The sequence below is a fragment of the Hypanus sabinus genome, chromosome X1, assembly GCF_030144855.1.
Source record: "Hypanus sabinus isolate sHypSab1 chromosome X1, sHypSab1.hap1, whole genome shotgun sequence".
NCBI classification, from domain to species: Eukaryota; Metazoa; Chordata; class Chondrichthyes; order Myliobatiformes; family Dasyatidae; genus Hypanus; species Hypanus sabinus.
In genome coordinates this window covers 22,931,266-22,945,110 of record NC_082738.1, presented here as the reverse complement: position 1 = coordinate 22,945,110, position 13,845 = coordinate 22,931,266, and the positions used below count along the sequence as shown (strand labels likewise).

The 13,845-nt window shown below is 44.3% G+C and overlaps 1 protein-coding gene across 3 annotated transcripts in view; it reads right to left on the bottom strand.

Annotated features, from left to right (window-relative positions):
• The window catches only part of LOC132384685 (formin-like protein 3), a 175,018-nt gene that overhangs the window by 40,106 nt on the left and 121,067 nt on the right, over positions 1 to 13,845 (bottom strand). For all 3 annotated transcript variants that reach the window (XM_059956050.1, XM_059956051.1, XM_059956052.1), the window contains 4 exons: positions 12,800 to 12,901; positions 11,578 to 11,833; positions 3,042 to 3,131; positions 285 to 409 (listed from right to left, as the gene is read on the bottom strand). In XM_059956050.1, coding sequence (XP_059812033.1) covers positions 285 to 409; positions 3,042 to 3,131; positions 11,578 to 11,833; positions 12,800 to 12,901 — 573 coding nt within the window. The remainder of the gene's footprint in view (positions 1 to 284; positions 410 to 3,041; positions 3,132 to 11,577; positions 11,834 to 12,799; positions 12,902 to 13,845) is intronic.

Below are 13,845 nucleotides of genomic sequence, written 5' to 3'. Positions count from 1 at the left end.
AACAAAGTCAACCATAACGAAAGATGATTTGACTCAAAGCATTAATTCTGATTCCACAGATGCTGCCTGACCTGCTGAGGGTTACCAGCATTTGCTGTTTTGATTTCAGACTCAACATGCACATCGTATTACTCAGTAGGGCCAGGCAGGGACAATGGTGAACAAGCATTTGTCCCAGGCCCCTTGCTCAGTTCTTATGGCTCGACTTAACTTGCATCCCATGGTCTCATCTGCACCACAGGGATGGTGAGGGGGAAAGCACACAAGTCAATTACCCAGCTTACCTCTAATATTTTTTCATCATCAATTTCAGTGAAGACAGTCCCGTTGATCTGGTTGGGTTTTAGTGCCATCCAGTTAAATACTGGCAAACGGAACTTTGTTTTAATTGGTTTCTTGATCCGGATGGCTGAAAGGAGAAATGGAAACACTTGGCTCAGTTCAAAGCACTAGTTTTGGGTCAGTGCTTGTATATGCTGGACAACCCGAAACTTTGTCCCAGGGCAGAAATGGCTAATACAAGGGGGCATAATGTTAAAGCGACTGGAGGGAGGTGTAGGAGGGATGTCAGGGGTAAGTTCTTTACACAGAGAGTGCTGGGTGCGTGGATTGTCCAGCCAGATGTGGTGGTAGAGGTAGATCGCATTCAAGAAACTCTTAGATAGGTACATGGATAATAGAACAATGGAGGGCTATGTAGGAAAGAAGGGTTAGATTGATCTTAGAGGAGGTTAAAAGGTCAGAACAGCCTTTAACATACCCTAAGAACAATCTAACCCTTCCATGTTCTGTGCTATAATGTTCTATGTTCTCACTCCTGAGTCAGAAGGTGCAGGATTAAAATTCCACTTGGGATAATATCTGCAAATGTAGACCAGAACTCTAGCTCACAATTCTGAATGTCCCAATGAGATACCCATCCCTGGAGTGTGTGTGTTTACTGTGCCTCATTGAGAGCACATTAAATCCTGATACCATGTAGAACCTAGCCACCTCAAACACTGCGTGGTATAAAGTTGATCAGGGGCATAGAATGGGAACTCACATCAAGGCCCGTCAATTCCGTCCGCTCCTTCACACTGTTCTCTAAAGGATGTACACAACACTAATTATACAAAGGTGCCTGGTGCGTGAGGTTTGGAATAGACAGGTGCAATGTCACCTGTAATGGGGAAGGAAAAAAGACTGGATGCATTTCTGGAAATCCAGCAATGTTCCTACCAACCTACACACAGAATAAAAAGAAATGGACATTCTCACCCATCTGGCCTATGCCACTACATACTGGTCCCATCTATTCTTCTACCATTACGTCTTTGGCTTTGGTGGGTTTCATCAAGCAACTTCCTCCAAAATGTGGGAACTGGCTCTTTATAATGTGGATTGAGTTGAGGTGTACCATACCCTGACAAGCTCTGTGTAAAAATATTTGCCCCTTTTATGTTTCTAGCACTAGTACTAGTTTTTTTCCTCATGTTACTTATTCATAATACAAATCTCTTAACATAACCCCTCTCAAAAACTTCCACCATGAATATTCCCTCTTAAAGTTCATGCAGAGCTCTAGTTCTTTCATTGGAAGTTCTGCAATATTGGGCATACAGGCCAAGTACTTTAAGGTGCATCAAAGAGCCTTCCTCCTGACAAGTAAACTACTGACTGGGTGATCATCTGATCAAGAGGTCATTTGGCCCTCTGAGCCACTTCTACCATTCAACTGCTGTTCCATGTGCTAATTCTATACCCTCCTTTCCCCCATGTTGCTATTAAATTGGTTATCAAAAATAGCCTTTAAAATTAACATTGGATTTGACATAATTGCCATCTGTGAAAGGGAGTTTCAAATTTCTACCACCTTCTGTGTATAGGAGTGCTGTCTAACTACATCCTAAACCCTGGCTCTGACTTTCAGGCTCTGTCCCCTAGTCTTAGACCTTGTGACCAGTGGAAATGGTTTCTTTCTGCCTGCCCAGTCTGGCCCCCTCTATAACTTAAAAATTTGATCAAATCACTCTCTAAATTTCAGAGAATATAACTTCACTTTAAGCCCTAAAAGCAGAATGTCTGAAAGGACACAAAATTGTTCAGGCTACATTATTTTAATGGAAATCTCTCAGAGCTGTTCCCAGATGGTGTTCCATGTCCAACCATGAATGGAAAAGAAAGGAAAGGGAAATTACTCAAGCAACAGCAACCTTTTGAGAAGAGGCAGATAGAGGGATTTAAGGAGGAAATTGCTGAGTTTAAGACTTTGGTAGCCAGAGGCACAATAGCAATTGAAGGAAATTAAGAGGCCAGAGTTTTGGGTGGGAAGGTGGTAGGTGGTTAAAGTTTATTAAGGCTGGTTGGACTAGAAGAGGTTACAGATAAGGTCCAGTACATAATGGGTTAAGCCCATCTAACAACAGAGCACATCTACATGAAACACTGTCTACACCACCCAGACCATGCTCCTTTCTCACTGCTGCCTTCATGTAGAAGGTACAGGTGCCTCAGGACTGACACCACCACCAGGTTCAAGAACAGTCACAACCCCTCAACCATCCGACTCCTGAACAAAAGAGGATAATTACACTCATCTGTTGAGGTGTTCCCACAACCAATGATCTCACTTTAAGGACTCTTTATCTTGTTATTTCATGCTCTCGTTATTTATTTATATTTGCATTTCAACAGTTTGTTGTCTTCTTTGCTCTTGCTCTTTCATTGATCCTGTTTACAGTTACTATTCTATAGATTTGTTGAGTAAGCCCAGAGGAAAATGAATCTTCAGTTTGTATGTGGTGACATGTATGTACTTTGATAATATATTTTACTTTGAACTTTATTGAACTTTGATAAGGAGAGACAGCAGTTTCAGGAAACAAGGAAATTAGATGATAACGGCAAGAAATATTATCTTGCTGCAGCAACCACAATTATCAGTTAAGTGAAATAGAAAGAGCACATGTCGTGTCAAACAGCAGAACACAGCACAGATAGGCCTGCTTTCACCACATCTTCTATTTTCTCATTGCTTCATAAAATACAAAGACCATTACCTGATAATCCATGGCTAAGAATCACTGATACAGAGCTACCAGGTAATGGAGGAGCTGCAGGTGGTGGAGGAGGCACTGGTGGGGCTTGACCTGTAGAAAGAGATTCAGAGTTTATTCCATATATTACATTAACTAAAATTCCCCAGTTGCAGCAGTGGGGTTCAATCATTAGTCCAGACCCTTGAATGACTAGTCAAGTAACCTAACTGTTGTGCACTCATACAAGTGGTTAGATCAGGAGGCATGCAAGTGGGATCACCAAGATGCCTGCCAATACCCATCTGACTGACAACCCCCTCCCTGCACCACCTGTACTGTCCCAATGCCCAGTTTGAGGCAGTGTGGAGGGGCACCTTGAAATGCCAATGATGAGGAGGCCTACTCGACACAATACTCATGCGAGCAGCTTAGGGTAATCTTGGGAATCTGGTCTTACATAGTGAGGCATTAGTAAAGCTGCAAAAATCGACTTGGAAAATGGGTGCAACCATCAGGGAAAGCTGGTGCTCTTTTCTATATTTTCAGATTTCTTTATGCAATAAAAAAAGAGGTCAGTCTATGCCAGCTCAAAGAGCAATCCCATTTCTGTTAACTTTGTCCTATAACCTATATTGCACATGTTCAATCAACACCACCCCAGACTCTACCACTCACCCAACTATACTAGAGACAATCTATAGCGGACAACTAACTACCAATCCGCATGTCCTTGGGAGGTGGGAGGAGACTGGAGCACCGAGGGGAAAGCCCAAATCATCACAGGGAGAACATGCAGACTCCACGTAAATATCACTAGCTGCACCACTGTGCCAGGAGAGAGATAGCTGACCAAGTAGGGATTAACATTATGAAAAGGTTCCCGGACCCTAACTTCGGATGCAATCCTGGCCCACAGTGTGGACTGACCTCGCAAGCAGGGTACATGTTCTCATTCTTTTCATGCCTCTGGAGTAAGTTTGAAGTGGAACTTTGGGTGGATCCACAGACTCTAAATCAGCAGATACCAAGGGCACAATGCAATCAGTCTACTATTAGGAAAATTAGGAAAGTTTCCTCCCATTCATTAACCAGGGCAGAGGAGATGTCCTGTTCTGTTCCTGTGTGCATATGTTTTTCCCTCTTTAATCCTTTGGGATTTCCTACTGCAGCTTCCACGCCGCATCTGACCCCTTCCATCTCTTCAGCTGAAGTCAAAAGATATATCAAGTCATATTTTCCAGCAGTCCAATCAGATTGCAATTCATTAGCAAAGGCAAATAAAAATGAGGTAGGGACAAGCAGAGCGGCCATTGTGTGAGCGGACCAGCATTGGAGTGGGAAGACTTTGGCTCATCAGGCTTTGGGCTAGGTAAGTATCTGGTAAATTACTTATTCTTTAATCCTCCTCTGTTAGCACATAGAGCAGTGAGGATGGCTCCAGGGGCTGAGTTGTGTTCTTTGTGTGAGATAGAGTCATAGAACCATAAAAAGTACAGCGTAGAAACAGTCCCTTCAGCCCATCTAGTCTGTGCCAAACCATTTAAACTGCCTACTCCAATCAAGATGTGGGAATTCTGGTATTCCGCCAACCTCCAGGATAACCACATCTGCAACAGGTGCAACTCCTCAATGAACTGGATCACAGCTCAATGACCTTCGGCTCATACGGGAGAATGAGGGAGGTGATAGACAGGAGCTACAGGGAGGTAGTTACACCTAGGTTGCAGGAGGCAGGTAACCGGGTGACAGTCAGGAGAGGGAAAGGAAATATGTAGCCAGTGCAGAATATTCCCTGTGCTGCAGTGATAGGGTCTCTGGCAATGAACCTGGCTGTGGCTCAGAAGGGAAGGGGGAGAGGAGGACTGCTTGATGGTGATAGGCAATTCCATAGTTAAAGGAGAACACGAGTCTTTGGACATGATAGAGATACCCAGGTGTTATGTAGCCTCCCAGGTGCCAGGGTCAGCGACATCTCAGATTGGGTCCACAGCGTTCTAAAGGGGGAGGGTGATCAGCCAGAAGTCTTGGTGCACATTGTTATCAATGATACAGGTAGGAAAAGGGAGGAGATCCTGAAGAGCGGATTTAGGGAACCAGCTAGAAAGCTGAAAAGCAGGATCGCCAGGGTGGTGATCTCACAGATTGCTGCCTGTGCCAAGTGCCAGTGAGGGTAAGAACAGGATGACTTGGCAGATGAATGTATAACTGTGGAACTGGTGCAGGAGAGAGGGTTTCTGATTTCTGCATCATTGGAATCTCCTCTGTGGAAGGTATGACCTGTACAAAAGGGGCAGACTACATCTGACAAATATCCTCATGGGCAGGCTTTCTAGAACTTTTGGGGAGGGTTTAAACTAATTTGGCAGGGAGATGGGAATGCAGTGATAGGATTGAGGATTGGTAGATGATACACAACTAAATGCAGTGTGTAGTGAGACTAAGGAAGGATAGGCAGATGTTAGGGAAACATTGCAGTCAGTGAGATGAGTTAAAGCGTAACGGAAAATCAAAAAGGGTGATGAATACAGGACTGAGGTGTGTTATATTTGAATGCACACAGTATGTGAAATAAGGTGGATCATCTTGTAGCACAGTTAGAGATTGGTAGGTATGACGTTGTGGGCATCCCTGATGCGTGGCTGAAAGAGGATCAGAGTTGGGAGCTTAACATCCAAGGATACACATTGTATCGAAAGGGCAGGCAAGTGGGCAGAGGGGGTTGCATGGCCCTGTTAGTAAAAAATGAAATCAAACCCTTAGAAAGAGGTGACATAGGATCAGAAGATGTAGAATCCTTGTGAGTGGAGTTAAGGAACTACAAAGGATAAAAAGATCCTGTTGGGAGTTATATACAGGCCTCCCAACAGTAGCTGGGATGTGGACCACAGATTATAACAAGAAATAGAAAAAGACATGTCAAAAGGACAATGTTACGATAGTCATGGGGGATTTCAGTATGCAGGTTAGTGCTAACTTTGAATCCCAAGAGAGAGAAGTTGTAGAATGCCTACAAGATGACTTTTTAGAGCAGCTGGTGGTTGAACACACTAGGAGATCAGCTATTCTGTGTTGGGTGTTGTGTAACGAACCGGATTTGATTAGGGAACTTAAGGTAAAGGAACCCTAAGGAGGCAGTGAACATATTATGATAGAATTCAGCCTGCAGTTTGAGGGGGAGAAGTTAAAGTCAGATGTATCAGTATTACAGTGGAGTAAAGGGAATTACAGAGGGATGAGAGAAAAGCTGGTCAGAGTTGATTGGAAGGGGACACTAGCAGGGATGATGGCAGAGCAGCAATGGCTGGAGTTTCTGGGAGCAATATGGAAGGTGCAGTTCAGATACATCCCAAAAAAGTAGTAGCATTCTAAAGGCAGGATGACACAACCATGGCTGACAAAGGAAGTCAACGCCAACATGAAACCAAAAGAGGGGGCATATAATAGGGCAAAAATAAGTAGGATGTTAGAGGATTGGGAAGCTTTCAAAAACCATCTGAAGGCAGCTAGAAAAGTCACAAGGAGTGAAATGATGAAATATTAAGTTAAGCTAGCCAATAATGTCAGAGGATACAAAAAGATTTTTCAGATATATAAAGTGTAAAAGAGAGGTGAGAGTGGATATTGGACTGCTGGAAAATGACACTGGAGGGGTAGTAATGGGGGACAAAGAAATGCCGAATGAACTGAATAAGTATTTTGCAACAGTCTTCACTGTGGCAGACACCAGCAGTATGCTGGATGTTCAAGAGTGTCAGGGGGCAGAAAGGAGTGTAGTTGCTATTATGAGGGAGAAGGTTCTTGGGAAACTGAAAGGTCTGAAGGTAGACAAGTCACTTAGATCATATGGTCTATACTCCAGAGTTCTGAAAGAGGTAGCTGAAGAGATTGTCGAGACATTAATAATGATCTTTCAAGAATCTGCTAAATTCTGGCTTGGATCTGGAGGACTGGAAAATTGCAGATATCACTCCACTCTTCAAGAATGGAGGGAGGCAGAAGAAAGGAAACTATAGGCCATTTAGCCTGACCTCAGTGGTTGGGAAGATGTTGGAGTCGATTGTTAAAGATAAGGTTTCAGGGTACTTGGAGGCACATAATAAAATAGGCTAAAGTCAGCATGGTTTCCTTAAGGGAAAATCTTGTCTGAAAAATCTGTTGGAATTCTTTGAGGAAATGACACAAGTAGGATAGACAAAGGAGAATCGGTGGATGTTGTGTACTTGGAATTTTAAAAAGCCTTTGACAAGGAGCTGTGTGTAAGGCTGATTACCAAGATAAGAGTCCAAGGTATTACAGGAAAGATACTAGCATGGATAGAGGATTGGCTGATTGGCAGGAGCCAAAGAGTGGGAATAAAGGGAGCCTTTTCTGATTGGCTGTCAGTGACTAGTGGTGTTCCACAAGGGTCAGTACCGGGAACACTTTACGTGGAACGTCAATTATCTGGATGATGGAATTGATGGCATTGTGGCCAAGTTTGCAGATGATACGAAGATATATGGAGGAGCAGGGAGTGTTGAGGAAGCAGGGAGCCTGCAGAAGGACTTGGACAGATTAGGAGAATGGGCAAAGAAGTGGCAGATGGAATACTGTGTCAGGAAGTGAATGGTTATGCACTTTGGTAGAAGGAGTAAAGGTATAGACTATTTTCTAAACAGGGAGAAAATTCAAAAATCAGAGGTGCAAAGGGACATGGGAGTCCTCGTGTAGAATTCTCTAAAGGTTAACTTGCAGGTTGAGTCGGTGGTGAGGAAGGCAAATGTAATGTTAGCATTCATTTCGAGAGGATTATCACCTCCCCATGGGTCCCCCGCCTTCCCTTTCTCCTATGGTCCACTCTCCTCTCCTATCAGATTCCTTCCTCTCCAGCCCTTTATCTTCCCTACCCACTTGGCTTCATCTATTGCCTTCTAGCTATCCTCCTTCCCCTTCCCCCACCTTTTTATTCTGGCGTCTTCCCCCTTCCTTTCCAGTCCTGAAGATGTGTATCAGGCCGAAACATCGGCTGTTTATTCCATAGATGCTGCCTGAATTACTGAGTTCCTCCAGCATTTTGTGTGTTTTGCCAAGGCAAATGCAATATTAGCATTAATTTTGAGAGGACTAAAATATAAAGACAAAGATATACTGCTGAGGCTTTATATGGCATTGGCGAGGCCTCACTTGGAGCATTGGGACCAATTTTGGGTTCTTTATCTGTGAACAGATGTGCTGATATTGGAGAGGGTTCAAAGAAGGTTCACAAAACTGATTCCAGGATTGAAAAGCTTATCATATGAAGAGGATTTGATGGCTCTGGGCCTATACTTGTTTGAGTTTAGAAGAATGGGGGGGGGGGGGGGGAATCTCATTGAAACCTATCAAATGTTAGAAAGTTTAGTGGATGTGGAGAGGATGTTTCCTATAGCTGGGGAGTCTAGGACCAGAGGGCACCACCTCAGAATAGAGGGAAATTCATTTAGAATAAAGATGAAGAAGAATTTCTTCAACCAAAGGGTGCTGAACCTGTAGAATTTGTTGCCACAGTCGGCTGTGGAGTCATTGAGTATATTTAAAGCGGAGGTTGATAGGTTCTTGATAAGTCAGGGTGTGAAAGGTTACAGGGAGAAGGCAGGATAATAGGGTTGAGAGGAAAATAGATCAGCCAAGATCAAATGGCAGAGCAAGTTTGATGGGCTGAATGGCCTAATTCTGTTCCCATTTTTTATGGTCTTAATTAATTAAGAATGCAAATTAGGTAATTATTTAAGTAAGTGCTGGGTATTGACTCTGACATTGCTGAACTGATCTCATCATAGTGATGTGTAGCGGTAAGGCAGAGATATGGTACCTTCATATTTCTCAGAGGACAGGGGCACTGATGACATCCAGACTTACTGAGTTTGAAAACTAATTTCAGGCAGATTATAGGCAAGCATCAGAAGCTGCCATGCCCCACAACCTAATGCATGCTTTGGAAAGGGCAAGGTAGATTATGTGGCTTTTGGGAGGAATTTAAGTGAAGAGAAAAGATTAAAGACGGTGGGGGGGGGGGGGGTAATAAAGGGAAGACTTCAAGGTAAGGGGGTTGAAGTTGCCGGGACCATGAAGGGAATCTCAGGAAATGTTTACCATGATGAAGTTTCAAATCCCAGGGGTTCTCGGGATTAAGAAAGGAGCAAAGTGGAGTGCACTGGCATCATTTTACACTAAAGATTTAACAGAATCAGGTAGTGTGCTGAGACTGAAACAGTACTGGTGGAAGAGACATGCAGTCATGGAGAGCAAGAGTTGATAAACAGCGGATGGCAGACAAATATGTAATGGATTAGGAGCCAAGTAGGTCACTCACTATGTTTAATATGATCTGTGTGTAACCTCAACTCTACATTCCTGTTTACTCAGAATGATCTTCCTTATTAAAGTTTCCTCCTCGGTTGTCAAATCACCTGAGATAGAGCTAGGCCATTATCTGACTATGTTCTGTAAGACTGTGTAGTGCATGCTCAAAAGTTTGTTTCTCTTTGAAAACTGAGTGAGGGTAAATATTGACTGGGAGAACAAGTTGAGATCACTGAGACTCAATCAGATGAGCTAGGGGGCTGGGCATTAACAATGCAGGGAAGAGGGAGTCTTAAAGGAAATTTAGAAGTTTGCCCTACAATTCCTAATACACTTCCATGCTTTCTACTTTCTTTGACAGACTTCTACAGATGTAGAGTGGTTCATGCTGGTTGCAGCATGACCTGGTGTGGGAGCTCCAAAGCACGGGAATACAGAGCCTGGTAGACTCAGGCAGCTTCATCATGGGTACAGCTCTCCCCACCGTCGAGGACATCTTCGAAAGGTGATCTCTTAGGAAAGCGACACCCATCATCAGGGCCTCTCACCATCTGGGACATGCCTTCTTCTCAACACTCCAATCAGGCAGGAAGTGCAGGAGCCTGAAGTCTTGTACCTCAAGGTTCAGCAACAGCTTCTTCCGACTGCCATCAGGTTCTTGAACTGACCTGAAAGGCCCTAACTATACCTCAGATTATATTCCCCCCTACTTGCACTAATGTTATTTTTATTTTCTCATATATTATTTATTTATAATTTATGCTTCAGTTTACAGTATGTTAACTCATGTTTGTCTTTTTTTTTGTGTACTATGCTGCTGCCACAAAAAGATAAATTTCATTGCAACTATACTCTGTGCCTGTACGTCCATGAGAATAAATTTGAACTTGAACTCTATTGCCAAATCATACAGCAACCCTTTGACTCAAGTGACAGGTGTTCCGCCCTAGGTAGCCAATGACCTAATCTAATCTTGTGCTCCAATGTCACCAATCGAATGGGTCTAACATTGTATCAAAATTGGAATCAGATTTATTATCACTGACATACAGTATATATGTATTGTGAAACTTGTGTACAAATGAGAAGAGGACACGTCCCAGGCGGAGGGGTCCTTATTGACGTGTGACGCCTTTTTTGAGGCATTATCTTTTGAAGATGTCCTTGACGATGGGGGAGCTAGTGCTTGTGATGGAGCTGGCTGAGTTTACAACACTCTGCAGCTTTTTCCGATCCTGTGATTGGCCTCTCCATACCTGATGGTAATGCAACCAGCTGGAATACTCTCTACAGTAGTAGGCAGCCATCAATCCCAGGGGATGAAGGGTTTGCGCCTCTGGTGGACTGTGTCCTCTCCAGGGCGCAAGCCTGGGTGGGAAGATTTGAAGAACAGGCTGTTGCCCATGCAGTGGGCTCCCCCTCTCCACGTCACTGATGTAGTCCAAGGGAAGGGCAAGTGCTGATACAGCTTGGCACCTGTGTCGTCGCAGAGGTTGCCAGAGTGAAGCTGTAAACAATATCAAACTGCCTTAGGGACCCGGGCTCCGGATCTCTTCCTCGGGGTTCTCTCCCAAAGCCTTTCCCATGAGTGGGTATGGCCGCAAGGCAGCAGAAGTTTAAAATCAGAGTTTTCCTTCTCCCAGGCAGGCTGCCCTCCAAGGCTGTCGAGCCCCACTTGCCCACAGTACAGTTGTAGAAACTTGCAAGTCTTCGGTGACATACCAAATCACTCAAGCCTTAAATGAAATATAGCCTTTGGTGTGCCTCCTTCATAATTGCATCAATACGTTGGGCCCAGAATAGATATTCAGAGATGGTGATGCCATGGAACTTGAAACTGCTCACTCTTTTCACTGCTGACCCCTTTGGTATGTGTGATAACTCCACTTCCCCCTTCCTTGGTCCACAATCAATTCCTTGGTCTTACTGACGTTGAGTGCAAGGTTGTTGTTCTGACACCACTAAATTAGACAATCTATCTCACTCCCATACACCTCAGTGAATCAACTAAGCCCTGCTGTCCTGGTTTAGCTGGCAGCATTACACCCAGAAAAGGCAGGGGTCCATGGGTATGTGCAGCTTTCTGTGGGATAGGAAGATGTAAGGGAGACCTGGAAGTTTCAAATCTCATAGGGTAAGAATGGACCACTTCAACTCCAGCAATCAGCAGCCCCACATAACTTCAGGACACACTCCACCCACTTGGCTTCTGCGAATGGTAAGCACCAAACTTTACCTGGTAATGGTGGGGCTATTGGTGGTGGAGGAGGGGTTGGGGGCGCGGACGATGCAGGAATGCTTCGGCTCAGGTCCGAATCCATGGAAGATCGAGACAGTGTGATTGGATCTCCATCTGGGCAATCCCCAGTGGACCCATGCTGCAGGTCGGCCATTTGCCTCCCCAGGTGAAACTGCCGTTGGAAAGCCTCCTCCTTCTCTTTGATCATCTTTCGCAAGGTGTGCACCTGGCTGCTGGCATCTTTGTAGGTCTCCTGTCAGGATATAAAGGTGTCAAAGGTTAAGGGGAGAGGGCAGGAGAATGGCACGGCAAACTTGATGGGCTGAGTGGCCTAATTATGCTCCTATGTATGTCTTGTGGTCTTACAGTTGACATGAATGGTAAACTGCAGTCAAACCATACCTGGTGGCTAACCTACTGCATCTGTCCAAGAGCAGATCCTCCCCATCCAGAGGTGGTAAGTGGTCTATGCAAGCCACCTGGTCAATGACAACCAGCCAGGAGCTGAAAAAGTGGAGTGCCCTTAACCCAATTTCTGATCAGCCAGTGTTAATTCATTAAAAGGCTCCGGGCTCTGGTACGGAGAACTGCATCAAAGATTGTGAATTTAAATGTATTCATTCACAGAGCATGGACATCACTGACGGGAGTGATTCATTTCCTCTTCTAATTGCCTCTGAACTAAGGAGGCAGTACAGAGTCAATCACATGGGTTGGTCTGGGTGATGAGGCCAGATTTCCCTCCCTGGACAACATGAATGAACTAGAGTGGTTTCATGCTTGCCATTATGGAGTCCAACCTAATTTTTATTTGAAATTCCAGATTTATTTATTTAATTATTTGAGGTAGTTCCCCAGTTGAAATGGTGGGATTTGGACTTGCCCTCAGCATCAGCAATCCAGGTTTCTGGTAACCTACATCCAAAGGACCTACTTTTGAAGCCCAGGTTTTTATTGAAACTTACATTATACCATCTATGGTACAAGGAGCCCTAACCATCACAAAGAAAGTAATCGTGAACTTACGTGTTCAGCCATTAATTAGCTCATATATTCCCTTAAAGGTTTGTGCAATTCTGTTGCCCTCACTGGAAACTGAAGGCAAGCACAAGTCAGTCCTCAGAACAACAGATACTGCTCTGTACAAGCTTGCTGTCTCTGGTAAACTGAGATTTCAGCAGCCCGCTGACCCTGCCCAATCCCAGCCAGCAGGCCGTACCTTAATCGTTGCCAGTTCGTTATCTCGATGGAGTAACTGCTTTTCCAGTTCTGCCACCCTCATCATGTTTTCATTCTCCAGTTCCTGCAGCTTCTCTGTTAACTGGGTTGAAAGATAAGAGTTTCAATCCATATGAAACAAATCCGTTCCCAGAATGTCCATGTTACTTGCCGGATGTCCAGTTGTAACTACTTAAGATACAATTCAGCTGAAAGCACAGATCCTGACATTCTAGATGGTTAAAAGTGCCACTACTACAGGATTTTCTTACCAGTGTATCTGGTCTACCTCCAGATAAACATTCAAATTGCATTCCCAGGAAGTCTTAAGGTGGAACATAGGAATGGTGTATTATGGACCCAATAAGTCCTCATTACTAGCAGGGGATATTGGTATAGATTTCCCACAGGTAACATAAATAAAACATAGGTACCACGAAAGCTGCTAGCAATGACACTAAGGCTGCAGTAATATAATGTGGTCAACCCCTCCAGGGCTGGAAATCCAGAGCAACACACAAAATGCTGGGGGAATTCAGCAGGCAGCATGCACGGAGAGGAGTAAACAGACACTTTGGGTCAAGACCCTTCACCAGGACTAGAAAGGAAGAGGGAAGATGCTAGAATAAGAAGGTGGGGGGGGGGGGTAAGAGAAGCACAAGTGGGAAGGTGATGGATAAAGCAATTTATATGTGGGTTTTGGCTAGTCCAAGCTATTGCTCCCCACCCTAGTTCCAACTGCAAACCAACCCATGATGCCTGATCCGTGATGCTCCCAACCCTAGCTCCAGCTACACATCGACTATTGATAATTCACTGCTTGGCAGCATAAGAAAGTAAATGCATCTGACTTCAGAGGCCAGGACTCTGTATATTGTGTGGAATCACACAATATACTGTATACCAGAACATCCAGCAAAACATGGCAGACCTTTAAATAAGCAGATCCACAAAGAACACGTCAGTGACTACTGAGGACTTAGTGTAGTAACAAGCCACGGATAACGTATCTGCAATTCTATATCTCACTGAGGGAATCGCCTCTGC